Source organism: Triturus cristatus, chromosome 4_2, assembly GCF_964204655.1.
Source record: "Triturus cristatus chromosome 4_2, aTriCri1.1, whole genome shotgun sequence".
In the NCBI taxonomy this organism is placed as follows: Eukaryota; Metazoa; Chordata; class Amphibia; order Caudata; family Salamandridae; genus Triturus; species Triturus cristatus.
The window spans coordinates 334,173,317-334,189,672 of NC_140586.1; the positions used below are offsets into that span (position 1 = coordinate 334,173,317).

General features: G+C 52.3%; 1 protein-coding gene across 2 annotated transcripts in view; it reads left to right on the forward strand.

Moving 5' to 3' along the window:
* The first annotated feature begins 12,993 nt into the window (after positions 1 to 12,993).
* HMGCS2 (3-hydroxy-3-methylglutaryl-CoA synthase 2) overlaps positions 12,994 to 16,356 on the forward strand; it is a 57,963-nt gene continuing 54,600 nt past the window's right edge. Inside the window, exon 1 of one of the 2 annotated variants that reach the window (XM_085601717.1) lies at positions 12,994 to 13,261. In XM_085601717.1, the coding sequence (XP_085457843.1) occupies positions 13,161 to 13,261 (101 nt within the window). In that variant the 5' untranslated portion in view covers positions 12,994 to 13,160. The remainder of the gene's footprint in view (positions 13,262 to 16,356) is intronic. The other variant, XM_085601718.1, reaches the window with a different exon arrangement.

The window sequence follows — 16,356 nt, forward strand, 5'->3', positions numbered from 1 at the left end:
TTTATTGTATGTGGTTACACACGTTAATGGCACTTCGTCGTCCTTCTGCACTCTATCTTCCAGGAGGGCTTCTCTGGGTTGATTGCGTGCTCTCTTTTGACATTTATTGAGAATTCTTTCAGGGTAACCTCTATTTGAAAGTTTTTCAGTGAGATCCCTTGTTTGGTTACGATAATCTGTGATTTTACTACAGTTGTGGCGCAGTCTCAGGTATTGACCGTAAGGAAGATTCTCCCTTAGAGGTCTTGGATGAAAGCTCTCAAATCCTAATAAGTTATTTCTCGCACTGGGTTTATGGTGTGTTCTGGTCTCCAGGCGGCCATTCTCCTTGGTGATTACCACATCCAGGAATATTATTGTAGTAGGGTCCATCGTGTAAGTGAACCTCAAGTTTTGGTCACAGGTGTTGATCCATATGCAGAATTTGGTTAGAGTCTCGATCGGTCCTTGCCAGATGGCAAGGACATCGTCGATGTATCTTCTCCAGAAAACAATGTTGGAGGAGAAGGGATTCTGTGCAGTCAGTATGAATCGTTTTTCGAAATCAAAGACATAGAGTCCTGCCACACTAGGGACGAATGTGCTCCCCATTGAAGTACCCCCCATCTGGAGATAGAGTGTTCCTTCATATTCAAAGTAATTTCTCTTCAAAGTCAGTCTGGCACATTCCAGGATGAAACCCTTCGGTGTTCTATGTGTCCGGGGGGTTTCGTCAAGGGCTGTTTGTAGTACTTCCAGGGTGTCATCCTGTAGGATGCTTGTATACAAGCTTTCAATGTCAAAGGACACCAAGATAGTGTTTTCATCCACTGTGATGTCTTTGAGTAGTTTTAGCAGACACTTTGTATCCTGTAGATAGGTAGTAGTACTTTGTACCAGGGTTTTGAAAAAGAAGTCGCAGAAACGTGACAATGGTTCGATTAGAGAACCTATGCCCGACACAATGGGTCTACCAGGTGGAGGGATTTTGTTCTTGTACATTTTGGGTACAATGTAAAAGTACGGAGTCTTGCCCTCACTGTTGCAAAGAAAGGCTGCTTCCTGTTTAGAAATGTATCCCATCGATTCTGCGTGTTCCACTAGTGCTCTTATTTCAGGTCATTTGTGGGGTCAGTTTGTAAAGGCTGGTAGTTGCTTTTATCTGAAAGTAGTCTCTGACATTCAGCATGATAGGAAACTTTGTCCTGAACCACCACGCCACCCCCTTTATCCGCTTGTTTTATCACAATGGTGTCACATGCTTTCAAACTTTCCAAGGCAGAGTTTTCTTCTTTGCTCATATTTTGGAATGGTTGTTTAGGATCTAGATTTTTTATACCATTAAAAACAGCCTGTTCAAACGTGGCTATCTCCACTGGGATCGTGTGTGGTGGAGGGGTAAAGGTGGATTTTGTTCGTAATCCAGTTTCATTAGGATCCTCCAAGGATGTCTCACCTTGTTTTTCAAAGAAGGCTTTTAATCTCCGTTTCCTAAACAAGCCTGTCAATTCGCAATGGAGTTGGAGCTTGTCGAGACGTGTGGTCGGGACGAATCCCAAACCTTTGTTAAGGGCCCTCTCTTCCATAGTTGACAGAGGTCTTGTTGCAAGGTTAGTGACTAGACCCTGCTGTTCCTCGTTCCTGCTTGGGGTTCTCTTGTTTTGCTCCGTGTGTAACTGCCCACCGGATCCTCTTCTTCCCAGTGTACTTGATTCATGTCCTTCCTTCTTCCTCTTCCCCTCCTGCCCCTGCCTAAAAAAGGCGGTCTGAAGGTGTTTGGAGGAAAAAGTGGTTGTGGGAACGGTGGTTGCCATCCATACATCGGATATGGTTGTTGTGGATTGTATGGGCCTTGGAATCCAGGTGGTGGGTGTGTGCCATACATAGGCCAATTGTTCTGTGCTCTGTTTTTTCCTCTCTGCCTTTGTCTCCCACTCCCAGTGCTGGAGTAACTACTACCAGTAGAGTCAATGCTGGAAGCATCTGAATCATGATCAGATCTTAGTGGAGGTGTGTATTCCGGATCCGAGTAGAGGTAAGTCTTAACATAGGAGAACCTTTTGAGATCTTTTTGGAATTCTTGCACCTTCTTTTTCAAAACCCTGGTACAAAGTACTACTACCTATCTACAGGATACGAAGTGTCTGCCGAAACTACTCAAAGACATCACAATGGATAAAAACACTATCTTGGTGTCCTTTGACATTGAGACCAGAACACACCATAAACCCAGTGCGAAAATCATGGCAAATTACACGTGTGCGTGCTTTGCTTGCCCTCGAGGAAATCCGGGGACTAATTTGGTAGCAAACCCCTGATGGCAGCCCTTTGGCAGGGGAAAGGGGGTCCCATGGACCACTTGGGCATCCCCTTGCAGGCGGGTGCAGTCACTGACTGCACCCGCCTGCAAAGGTATCTCTAATCTCCTTCAAAAGTGCAGGCAGGTTGCCGTCTGTGTTGTGGGGCGCTTCCTGGGCCCCTATTACTTGTAGCGCGCGGGATACAGCAGCACTGGTAATAACTCAGCCCACGCGTGAGTGCAGTTAGGAAAGACCTCGCCCCCGAGCGGGCGGTTCCTTTTATTAGATCCCCGCAGGCCACGCCTGGCCTGCGGATGCGGTGCTGCGGTCTGAAGATGACTAGACCGCTAACTATTACATCCCTATCCAACTTGGTCAATGAAAACAAACAACTCAAACAGTTTAGACAGTTCAAACACATCAGTGTTGGTACTTGCGTGGACTCCACGTGCGGTGGCCGGATGTCCTCAGCAGGCAAAGTCCTTCAGGCGCTGATTCGGACGAGGGTTCGGTCTCAGGCTGTACCTTTGCGGGCAGCCCCGCAGCTGCGGGATGTTGGGAGTCCCGCTCTCTGGCACTGAACTGGACAGCGGCACGGTGTTGGTCTCTGTGATCTCTGGTGCTTGGGTAGCTGTACCGTCTGGTTGTTCATCGGCGGGCCTCCCGGGTGTTCTGTTGGGACTTCCTTGAACCATGAGACATTCCGGGACACCTCCTCTCCTCTTTGAGCGGTTACCATGGCCCCACGGTTTGCGGTGACTGTCCAGGTCCCCGGTTCGTAGTTCGTTTTGAACTTTCCTCCAGGGCGACAGTCTCGCAGCAGGACAGTAGCCCCCGTGCGGAGTGTTCTTGGTGTGGCCCGGCGACGGAGGCTTACTTGTTGGTTTCAGCGGGCTCTCCGGTCCTGTGCGTTCTCGGCCTCAAAAAGGGGTGGTGACCACGCCGGGCAGGTGGGAAGTAGATCTCTTCTTGGGCCATGGAGCATCAGTGCCCACGGGCTCCTCTGGGTGGTGCAGTGGGGTGTGCTCCGGTATTCCCGCAAGAATTCATGGAGCCTCTTTTCTGGGTCCACTTGTTCAACTCCCGCTATGCGAAACATCTTGTTTAGCGTGCGCATAAAGCGTTCGACATCGCCATTGGCTTGTGGCCATTGAGGGGTTACTCGTCGGTGGTGTATTCCTCTCTGTCTTAGAAAAGTGGCAAACTCGGCACCTTGAAATGGTGGTCCATTGTCGCTGCATATCTCGTGGGGGAACCCGAACATAGCAAACACTTTTTCCAGGATGGGCCCCCACGTGGTTGAACACCGTTTATGCAACTGGCTCTACTATGGGGTATTTCGAGAAGGCGTCTACGAGCACTAGCGTGTGCTTCCCACCGGGGAAACTTCCGAAGTCTATGCTCACTCTGGACCAAGGGACGGTGCACGCGTCTTCGGTGATCACCGCAACCGTTTTTTCCGGGCCACTGGTCATTTGGCACGACGGACAGCACCGGACATATTCTTCCACCATTTTGTCTAGCTCCGGGAACCAAACCTTCTCCCTCATTCGTGCCTTCATTTTAGTTACTCCTTGATGCCCTCCGTGGGCCAACTGAGTCGCTCTGTGTTTCAGGGCTTGCGGTATCACTCGCCTGGGCCCTCTTAGCAGAATCCCGTCACTTGTGGCGCTGAGTTAGTTCCGTATCTGCCACATCTTCGTCAGGTTTTCATGCTCTTCTTGGCTCTAGGAGTTGGCTTGCCGCAGGTAGTTTGTCCACGACCCTTCTTGGACTGCTTGCAGGGTCCTGGTATATACTGCATCAGTGGTGGCCGCTTCTTTGACGTCCTCCAGGGTCATGTTCTGAGGACAGGCCGCAGTGGATACCAGGTGAACATAGTGGTCCGCGTCTTCGGTGTCATCCTGTGCCTCGACCGGGACGGGGTGTCTGGATAAAAAGTCTGCAAGGTTTTTGGCTCCCGGCCGGTATATCACCTCCATTTCGTACGGCTGTAGCTGGACCGCCCATCTCTCAATACGGGGAGGGGGGTGGGGCACCGTCCCTTTGAAGAGCGGAACGAGGGGCTGGTGGTCGGTGACCATTGTGAACGGTTGTCCTTTTAGGTATAGATGGAAGTGGTTGCAAGCCCACTTGATGGCCAACGCTTCTCGCTCGATTTGAGCGTATCATGTTTCGGTGGGTGTTAGGGATTTGCTGGCGAATGATAGGGCTGCCCAGAGGCCAGGTTCGTGTTCTTGGGCCAGCACCGCGCCGAGCCCTACTGGGTTTGCATCGACGAGCACTTCCGTTCTTTTCGCTGGATCAAAGTATGCCAACGTGGCTTCTCCCAAAAGGGCATCCTTTATTCGTTGAAACGCCTCCTCTTCTGTCGGTCCCCTTTGCCACTTTGCGTCTGCTCTTGTGAGGGCCCGAAGGGGTTCCGCTCGGGTGGCTAGTCCTGGGATGAATCTCCAGCAGTACGTAGTCATGCCTAGAAAGCTACGCACTTCCGTCGGTGTTGTCGGCGCGGGCGTGTCTTTGATGGCCTGCGATTGCCTCGGGTCCACTTGGATGCCTTCTTGGTTGAACAAGAACCCAAAAAACTCAAGAGATGGCTGAAAGAACTGGCATTTGTCCTTGTGTAGGGTGGCTCCGTGTTCACTGAGGCGTTTCAGCGTGCTGCGGAGATGTTTGTAGTGATCCGCGGCCGTCGCCGAGTGGATTAAAATATCGTCGCTGACGTTTAGCACTCCAGGTAAGCCTGATAGCATTTCTCGTATTGTGTTGTGGAATACTTCTGCCGCCGAAGATATTCCGAAGTTGAGCCTTTTGTATCTTCGTAAACCTAGATGGGTGCTGAAGGTGGTGATGTAACGGCTTTCTTTTGATAATGGAAGCTGGTGGTATCCTGCGTTCAAGTCGATTTTTGAGAACCATTTGGACTCATTCACATCCGCGATGATGTCATCCATCGTTGGCGTGATGTGACGTTCCCTTCGTATGGCTTTGTTCGGCAGCCTCACATCGATACAGAGGCGTATGGCTCCTGGCTGCTTTGGCTTTTCCGCGATAACCATCGGGGACACCCAGGGCGTCGGTCCCGAAACTTTTTCAATGACGCCTTGTTTTTCCAGGGTCTCTAACTCTTTTTCCACTAGCGGCCGCAGGTGGAATGGGACTCTTCTATACCGCAGAGCGACTGGGGCAACTGTTTTGTCAATGTGTAATTTGACATGGTCACATCTGATGCATCCGAGCCCCTGGAACAATTCAGGGAATTGACCGAGTAGCTCCTCTACTTGGTGAGACTGGATTCTCCTTGCGAAAGAAATGAGTCCGAGATCCTCTGCGGTGTGGCTACTCAATAAGGTGTCCGCTTCCCTGTCGATGACGTGGATTGTTGTTGTTACTTCGAGGTCGTCTGCCTTGATGGGAACTACAATCTTCCCTTTTAACGGAAGAGGAGTGTTCGCCCCGTAGGCGTAGATTCTGGTCTTGGACGGCGTCACTGGAGGGCATGGTCGTAGACGGCGATACTGCTGGAGGCCCATAACATTAACTGTTGCTCCAGTGTTGATGACTGCCTTTATTTCTGTTCCCGCCACGTGAATCATGCACATTGGCTGAGGCCTGCGGCATTGCTTGAGTTCCCGCGCAAACGAGATCAGGTACGCCTCTCCGTCATCGTCATCTGAAGAGTCCTCACTCGGTTCTTGGTATCTCTTGCCCTTTCTTTGCGTGTCTTCCGGTGGCGTCGATTCCGTCACTGACAGTTGTCGTATTGCCCGTGTCGGGGGTCTTTGGTTCCGGAAGTCACGACCTCTGGCGCGCCTCCTGCATATGGTGGCGAAGTGGTTGGGTATTCCGCAGTTGGTGCACGTCTTTCCTTGTGCGGGGCAGTCTTTCGCGGCATGTGGTTCATGTCCACAGTATCCGCACCTTGGCTTGGATGTTTCCGGCTTCGGTCCCCTGAACAAGTCCCCTTTTTGCTTGGTTCGGAGGGCGTCTGCACGCTCCGTCTTGTGTTGTCGGACCGTCCCTGGGGCTTGATTAGCGTTTGGTCCATCTCGTTTGCCCTGGCTGCCCACAGGTCGTGTGATCTCGCCAGTATCAGCATGTCTTCGAGCGCGATCTTCGGTTGGCGTAGGATGAGCCCCCTCAGCGTCTTATCCCGACACCCCTGGATCAGTTGTGCACGGATCTCTTTCGGTTGGTCATATTCCGTGCACGTGCTGGCGAGTTCACAAAGTCGGGCATAGAATACGTCCATTGACTCTCCCTCTCTCTGCCGTGCTTGGCGTAATTTGAATCGTTCAATTCTGGGCTCAACTGCGGGTCAAAATGGGCGTCTAGCGTGGCTACCGCCGCATTATAGTCAGCTGCAGCTCCTGTGTTGGGCAAGTACTTGAATAGTTTGAAGATTTCCTCTCCCGCGTAATGCAGTAGCAGGGATCTTTTTACAGCCTCATCTGTCTCCCGGGTTGCGATGAAATAGTTGTTGAGGCGTTCTATCCAGATTTTCCATCGGGGAGAGGCTGTCGCGGGGTCCTCCAGTTCACTGAACGGGGGTAGGACCCCTGATGCCGCATGCTGGAACGGTACATGGGCCGGTGCCGCCGCTTGGCCTGGTGCTGCCGCTTGGTCATTGTCCCCCACGGCGCTTGGTGTCAGAACCCACTAGATATGTTGGGGCAGGTGACTTACTCCTCACTTGCCTGATGGCTTCAGCAGAGGTGGTGGCACAGGGCAGAGGGACAGTCTTCTTGCTGTATAGGTGCGTGGTGATGTGGGCCTTTTTGCAGTGGGCGCGGCAGTGGCTCCTCAGGGTGTGTCTTGTGGGCATATATACCTGTTAGCAGCTCCCCTGTGAATCGCCCACTATGCAGGGGCCTTACGCAAGAGCTGGTATGAACTTGTCCTTATTATTACTGTGTATTTTTCCTTCCTTTCTTTTTTTTTTTTTTTTTCTCCTCCTCTAATACTGGGCTGGCCTCGTGTGCAGTTCTCCTGTGTGTCCCTCACGCTGCTGGTGCCTTGTGCAGGGCTGTTTGAATTTGGTGGTTGTATTTCGTTGTACCCTTTTGCTGCTGTCTTGGCTTCATGCACGGGGTGAGCGCGTGAGAGTGCACTCACCGTGTTTCTCCTCGCTGCCTGTGATTCGGCCGGCCGGGTGCACTTCCGCTAGGCCCAGTGCACGCGTACGCACGCGCGCACCGATCGTCCGCTCCGGCTTCTTGTCCCGCCGCGTGGTGAGGTGCGCGACAGCTGGTGTGCGGGATCCCATTCCCACCCTCGTCGCCAGTGTTGTGGGGCGCTTCCTGGGCTTCTATTACTTGTAGCGCGCGGGATACAGCAGCGCTGGTAATAACTCAGCCCACGCGTGAGTGCAGTTAGGAAAGACCTCGCCCCCGAGCGGGCGGTTCCTTTTATTAGATCCCCGCAGGCCACGTCTGGCCTGCGGATGCGGTGCCGCGATCTGGTGATGACTAGACCGCTAACTATTACATCCTGCACTGTGAAAACACAGAGTGGCTGTAAAGCAGCTGTTCCGTTTTTCACCTGAATGCGCTGCCCCCAGGGTAGCATGAGTTCGAGGCTGCCCTGGGGGCAGCACATTCATCATAATAGGACGCATTTTCATTGTTTACACCGGGCGCACCTTTTCAAAGGTGTGCCTGATGCAAACAATGAAAATGCGCTTATTGTGTAATGAGGCCCCAGGTGTTTGCACCCGCTTTGTGCACCCCCAGGGTACTTTGGTATTACAGCAGGGTCTGCAGACGTTTGTGCAGCCCGTTCTGTAATACAGAAAGTGCTAGTGTATAGGTTGCGCCAGTGCTATCTCAAGAGGCTGTTCCTACATTTGAAGGGGGCCAATGGGGGCGTGGCCCCATTCAAATGAGGGAATCCCTTCACCTCTACACCTGCGCCGTATTATGGACGTAGGTGCAGAGGTAAAGAAGCTGTCAGGAGGAACGCTGACATTGTGGTGCACTGTCAGACAGACAGGCAACTAAAATCTTGGTGTCCTGTGAACCCATCCCTACCACACTCTTTCCATCGCCACCACCAGTTTTAAGAAAGTAATAACTGACATCCTGCCACCCTCCCCCACTAACCTCTGTGCCTTCCTGTTTGCTCTCCATCCTAAACCACGGTGACACCGGCTCTCAGGGAGCTTTGTCACTCATGTCCCTGAAGACTCTGCGAAGGTGGGCACACTTCTTTTGTTTTTCGACCGCTGCGGCCTTGTAGCTAACAACAAAATTCTTCAGTCCTCAAGATTGAAAGGATTCAACTGTCCGTAGACATTGCGGTTGGAATAGGTCAGGCGACAGCCCACCCTTTGTCCTCCCGCACTCATGCTGTCCAGATGACATAATGCATAGTGTTGGAGCCCCCCTGCAGAATGTGAAGTGCGGCCTCAGTCTTTGATATCTCACAGCTATTCGTTGGCTTTGGGCTGAATGTGGCCCCCCTGCATTGCAAGGGCTTGCAGTTCGCCCCTGTTCTGTCCTCTGCCCCATTGCATACAAGAAGCCTCAGGCCCTCACAATATATTGGAGATATAAAACAATAGAACAACAAACACATGTGGCTAGTGTTTAAAAATGGCCGTCACCAGATGAAGAGTGCACCTGGCTACAATTGCCAGGAAGGTTAGCGAGAGAGTGTTGTCTCTGGCAGCTCCCCAGGCCCCACCTACTTCGTTGAAAATGTTATCAACTCTACAGGTTTATCCACGAAAGCTCCCGGGCTGCCAGGATTTCTTCACATCGGTAACAGGAAGTGACAGTGGCGTAATGAAACTTGTGGGGCCCCCTGCAAGGTACATGGAGCCCCCCTCCCTCCAGACTCAAACAGGGGCTCTCAGGCCAGGGTACTATGCTGAGGGGCCCCCTGGAGCGTGGGTGCCCCCCGCACCTGCGGGGGCTGCGGGTGCCTGTGTTACGCCATTGAAGTGCCCCACAATCTTCTACCTTTGAACGCTGAACTTGGACCTTATTTCATCACACCCGGGTCTTCGCTTTAGGGGTTATGTTGATGTAGCCACTAGCCAGGTGACTCAACCGGATACTGTGCAATGGAGACGAAGTTCAATCTACGAGTGATCGGAGTGTGTAGGTGCGTAACCTTTCCTATGTACATGTCGTTGGTAAATATTGGGATATTCCTACCTCTTGGCAGTAAACGGGCAGTTTACCCAAACACCGCAATTTGGATTCATCCTGCTGAGGACCCCGCTCCCACAATTCACACTGACCTTGCTGCTCACTGACCTTGCTGCTAGCATCATCCCAACAATTAGTACTCTTAATGCTGCCAGCTTCATAAGAGATGCCCACTGTGGTGCTAATACGTCTCACACACATCATATAATGGCAGACCCACCAACCACACTCACCCAGCAGATAACCCAAGCTCCACAAATGTATTCTATAATCAACCTCGGCCCCACAATTCATACGCACCCCGCAGCTAACTGCACAGGCACAGACCCTAATCATACCCTGCACCCCACCTAAGCCCTGCAAGTCATACTCACCCTGCAGCTGAGAACACAGCCACAGACCATACCCTGCACCCCACCTAAGCCCAGCGAGTCATACTCACCCTGCAGCTGAGAGCACATCCACAGACCATACCCTGCACCCCACCTAAGCCCAGCAAGCCATACTCACCCTGCAGCTGAGAGCACAGCCACAGACCATACCCTGCACCCACCTAAGCACAGCGAGTCATACTCACCCTGCAGCTGAGAGCACATCCACAGACCATACCCTGCACCCCACCTAAGCCCAGCAAGCCATACTCACCCTGCAGCTGAGAGCACAGCCACAGACCACACCCTGCACCCCACCTAAGCCCAGCGAGTCATACTCACCCTACAGCTAAGTGCACAGCCACAGACCACACCCTGCACCCCACCTAAGGTCAGCAAGTCATACTCACCCTGCAGCTGAGAGCACAACCACAGACCATACCCTGCACCCACCCATGCCCAGTAATTCATACTCACCCTGCAGCTGAGAGCACAACCACTGACCATACCCTGCACCCACCCATGCCCAGTAATTCATACTCGCCCTGCAGCTGAGAGCACAACCACAGACCATACCATGCACTCCACCTAAGCCCAGTAAGTCATACTCACCCTGCAGCTGAGAGCACAACCACAGACCATACCCTGCACCCCACCTAAGCCCAGCAAGTCATACTCACCCTGCAGCTGAGAGCACAACCACAGACCATACCCTGCACCCACCCATGCCCAGTAATTCATACTCACCCTGCAGCTGAGAGCACAACCACTGACCATACCCTGCACCCACCCATGCCCAGTAATTTATACTCGCCCTGCAGCTGAGAGCACAACCACAGACCATACCATGCACCCCACCTAAGCCCAGTAAGTCATACTCACCATGCAGCTGAGAGCACAACCACAGACCATACCCTGCACCCCACCTAAGCCCAGAAAGTCATACTCACCATGCAGCTGAGAGCACAACCACAGACCATACCCAGCACCCACCCATGCCCAGTAATTCATACTTACCCTGCAGCTGAGAGAACAACCAAAGACCATACCCTGCACTCCACCTAAGCCCAGCAAGTCATACTCACCCTGCAGCTGAGAGCACAACCACAGACCATACCCTGCACCCCACCTAAGCCCAGAAAGTCATACTCACCATGCAGCTGAGAGCACAACCACAGACCATACTCAGCACCCACCCATGCCCAGTAATTCATACTTACCCTGCAGCTGAGAGCACAACCACTGACCATACCCTGCACCCACCCATGCCCAGTAATTCATACTCGCCCTGCAGCTGAGAGCACAACCGCAGACCATACCCTGCACCCACCCATGCCCAGTAATTCATACTCGCCCTGCAGCTGAGAGCACAACCACAGACCATACCCTGCACCCCACCTAAGCCCAGCAAGTCATACTCACCCTGCAGCTGAGAGCACAACCACAGACCATACCATGCACTCCACCTAAGCCCAGTAAGTCATACTCACCCTGCAGCTGAGAGCACAACCACAGACCATACCCTGCACCCCACCTAAGCCCAGCGAGTCATACTCACCCTGCAGCTGAGAGCACAACCACAGACCATACCCTGCACCCCACCTAAGCCCAGAAAGTCATACTCACCGTGCAGCTGAGAGCACAACCACAGACCATACCCTGCATCCCACCTAAACCCAGCAAGTCATACTCACCATGCAGCTGAGAGCACAACCACAGACCATACCCTGCACCCACCCATGCCCAGTAATTCACACTCACCCTGCAGCTGAGAGAACAACCACAGACCATACCCTGCACTCCACCTAAGCCCAGCAAGTCATACTCACCCTGCAGCTGAGAGCACAACCACAGACCATACCCTGCACCCCACCTAAGCACAGCAAGTCATACTCACCCTGCAGCTGAGAGCACAACCACAGACCATACCCTGCACCCCACCTAAACCCAGCAAGTCATACTCACCCTGCAGCTGAGAGCACATCCACAGACCATACCCTGCACCCCACACGTGCCCAGTAATTCATCCTCATCCTGCAGCTGAGAGCAAAACCACAGACCATACCCTGCACTCCCCCATGCCCAGTAATTCATACTCACCCTGCAGCTGAGAGCACAACCACAGACCATACCCTGCACCCCACCTAAGCCCAGCAAGTCATACTCACCCTGCAGCTGAGAGCACAACCACAGACCATACCATGCACTCCACCTAAGCACAGCAAGTCATACTCACCCTGCAGCTGAGAGCACAACCACAGACCATACCCTGCACCCCACCTAAACACAGCAAGTCATACTCACCCTGCAGCTGAGAGCACAACCACAGACCATACCATGCACTCCACCTAAGCCCAGCAAGTCATACTCACCCTGCAGCTGAGAGCACATCCACAGACCATACCCTGCACCCCACACGTGCCCAGTAATTCATCCTCATCCTGCAGCTGAGAGCAACACCACAGACCATACCCTGCACTCCCCCATGCCCAGTAATTCATACTCACCCTGCAGCTGAGAGCACAACCACAGACCATACCCTGCACCCCACCTAAGCCCAGCAAGTCATACTCACCCTGCAGCTGAGAGCACAACCACAGACCATACCCTGCACCCCACCTAAACACAGCAAGTCATAATCACCCTGCAGCTGAGAGCACAACCACAGACCATACCCTGCACCCCACCTAAACCCAGCAAGTCATACTCACCCTGCAGCTGAGAGCACATCCACAGACCATACCCTGCACCCCACACGTGCCCAGTAATTCATCCTCATCCTGCAGCTGAGAGCAAAACCACAGACAGATACCCTGCACTCCCCCATGCCCAGTAATTCATACTCACCCTGCAGCTGAGAGCACAACCACAGACCATACCATGCACCCCACCTAAGCCCAGCAAGTCATACTCGCCCTGCAGCTGAGAGCACAACCACAGACCATACCCTGCACCCCACCTAAACACAGCGAGTCATACCCCCCATATTCGTCAGTTGTAATAATATAACTACCTTTAAAAAGCCTCTGTTTTGACATCGAGCCATGGGAGAGTGTGATGGTATATTGGCTGTGGGGAGTGGTGGTGTCAAAGGTACAAGAGGCCCCAGCGGATCCTGCTAAGTCGGTCAAAGTTCAGACACCTTTGCCCGAGTTTCAGACGAAAGCAAACAGTGAGGCAGGAGGGGGCGGGTGGGAGTTGGGGGAGGCAGAAACATTGGATTGACAGCTGGGAGGTACCTGTGAAAAGGAACAGGAGGTAGGGATGGGCAGGGCGCCTTGCTAGGGTGCTATAAAGAGGCGCCTGGCTGGGATTCTCGTGTGTGGTTTCTCTCAGTTGTCACTGCAGGGACAATAATGTCTCGGATTTTCGTCAGAACGAGGCGCTATGTACAATTCACTCGGGAGCTTCAGAGACAGCGCTGCCTGAGAGAGGCCACTACGTCGCCGAGGAGAAGGTAAGTGCATTCCTCGGGGACAGGGTAGGGAGGGACACCAGGGAGTCTGAGAGGGCTTCTACAGATTAAGCAACAGGCTCCAGAGACAAGGGAGAGAATGTCAAGAGACGGGAGAGTGGATCCAGAGACGGTACACCGAGAGTGTCCGGAGACATGAGAAAAGGCCCAGAGGCAGGTAGGGTCCGGACACCGGTAAGAGAGCGTCCGAGCCAGGAGTAGGCATCCAGAGACCAGTAAGAGAGACAGGCTAGAGAGGGTCCCCCACGCTTGGGAAACAGTGTCCGGGGACAGGAGGCAGCATCCAGAGAGAGACGTTCCAGAGAAGGAGGAGGGCTTAGAGACCTGAAATAGAGCGTCGTAAACCGGAACAAGTATTTGCAATGCAACAGGTCTCGCATTACTGATTGGCGTTGCTAATAGTAATGCAACGCCAATAGTCCAAACTTACAATAATGCGACACAGAAAGGCGCTTCGGCATGCTGTGGTGGGAGGGGTCTGAAGGCGCCGCTAACCGCAAATACATAAAGGCGGTTCACTTTTCCAAATTATTATGAACTGCGTACCATTCATTTTGCTGCCAGTTAGATACATCTGATCTGTTTATGCGAGAAACACTATTTTGTTAAGTTTTCTAGCATGCATAACATTTTTGAAATAAGTGGAAAATGTGCAAGATCCGTAATTATGGGAAAAATGTCACAATCTTATAATTTCAGCGGCCCTGCTTATAGCTATAAATCCAGAACGACAAGTTTCCTCAACAATGCAGCCACATTCTGCCCTGCTGTCTCTTTCATCACGTGCAACCTTACTTCTAAAATACCTGTGCAGTAGCCATTAAGCGACAGGGGGCTACATGAAAACTATAAAAAGCAGGAACAAAACTGTGACACACAACTGAGAGCAGAAATATTTGACAAACTAATTATAAAGCAAAGTCACGGTGCACTTAGAGCAGGCGCGCAACATCCATTGACTCAAAGGGCTTCAGCCCCCCCCCCCCCCCCCCCCCGTGTGTGGCAGCCCGAGATGAGACAGCTTTTCGGGCACGCACACAGCCGCACCCGAGCACTTCACAAGTCTTTAAAAGACCATTTGCATGTTAATGAGGCCTTGCTGTTGTTTCACCCCTTCTAAGAGCCCCTGCAGCTCCACTCTGACTATTGCTTAAAGATTCAGCCCCCCCCCCGAAATTTTTCCTTAGCCCCTCCCCCCCCCCCCGAAATTTGGGTCTAGTTGCGCCTCTGAGTTAAAATCTGGATTAAGATAATTGTCTAATAAACAATAAAGGGGGAAACAAGGCTGACAGGGGAAACAAGGCTGACGGGGCGTAACTGTTGACAAAAGAAATTCGTGACGGTCTTAATTACATATTTCCGAACTTCAATCGAGTTTCCAGGTAGGATAATTGCTACTGTCCAGCCATAGCATTGGTTATGCAGAATTCACGAGCTTTGCCTGGCACCCCCTTTGTCGTTGTCGTGCACAAGCCGTGCGCGTCTGCAGTGTGTGTTTACCACAGCACGAGGGAGGGTGTTAACCGCTTCAGTGCCCATGACGAGATGGTCTCGTCATGGAGCGCGGTTGCGCTGTGCCCATGACGAGACTATCTCGTCATGAACCCCGCCCGCTAATGCAACGCCCGGCACAGGGCGGGGAAAGGGCGTGGCACTGAAGGGGTTAAGCTTCAGTGTGAGCACTGGCCGGGGGCAGTTGGAGGCACAGACGGGGCTGCGGAGAGCAGGAGGCCGGGAATGTGAGACGTGGCGGGGGTCTAGAACTACAGGGAAAGTGCCCGGCACTTTCTGACGGAAGGGATAGTCCGAGGGCAGAGGTCGGGAGGTGACTGACCTCCTCCCAGCCTTCAGAGAGATGAGTCGTAGGAGCACGACTGCGTCTGAAAGGCAGTCGAGTAGACGAGGGATGTATGATGTAACAACGCGAGTCATTACAACGCGTGCAATTACATCGCATTCGTTACAATGACTGCGATGTTACTACGCTATGCCATTACAACGCAAGTCTTTACATCGACTTGCGCTAGATGGCGTGCTAACATTAGAAAAGCGTAATTTACTATTCCAACTCCAGTCCACTTAACAGTAGGGAAGGTGTTGGGATAGTAAACTACACTATTTGTAATGTTAGCACGCCATCTAGCGCAAGTCGATGTAAAGACTTGCGTTGTAATGGCATCGCGTGGTTACATCGCGTTCGTTGTAACGACCGCGATGTAACAGCATCGCGTTGTACTGAATGCGATGTAAACGATGTTTCCCGTAGTGGAGTAGTGACATCGGAGCCCACCTACCCTCCCCACAATAATAATAAAAAAAAGTGTTAAGAGTCAAAATTATAAATAAGGAACGTGGGCGCACAGTGACGTGATCTCAATCACAGGTAGTGCCAGAAGGGGTAACCTCTTCCTTGGATCTCCACAGGGTGGTCTATACCCTCCCTTGCTTCGTTTCCGTTCCCTCTCCCACAAGACCCCACCTTTTGGTTCCAATTTAGCATTTTGCAGTGATATACGGGCCAAACAAGCAACTAATGTTACCCCCCCACCAACAACGTCCTCAGCACATTCTTAACTCTCTTGTAACCTGCTTTCTTATTCTGTCCTTCTGCAGCGCCCATATACAGCCTAAGCGTTGTGGTTGGCGCTATCCAGGCTACCAGGGGCTGTTGTTCATGCTGCAGTTAGTTGCTCTTCTTTCCCGAAGCGCTCGTTTTATCTCCTCGGGAATTATTTATGAATAGGATTTTAGGCGCTATGAATAGAAAAGTTGCGATTACAGTGTATGTTCTACTGGAAGTACTCTTTTGCCACCCGCACACTAGCATAGGAAAAGTGGGAAGGCTTATGTCTATGACCCTTCAGAGTGCTAGATGCGCGCATATTTCCTGCCTGGGTTCAGTGTGTGACTGAGATCATGCATGTGAGAGGGCGACCACTGCTGAGTACAGCAGCAGCACCTGTTGCGAGCAGAGTTCCCGAAATAGCTGGGGTGGTGTGCGTGGCGATCCCAGAGCGGGGCGACGTCGATGTGTAAAGACACTTTTAAGCGGGACTCAATAAAAAGCAGGAATGGCA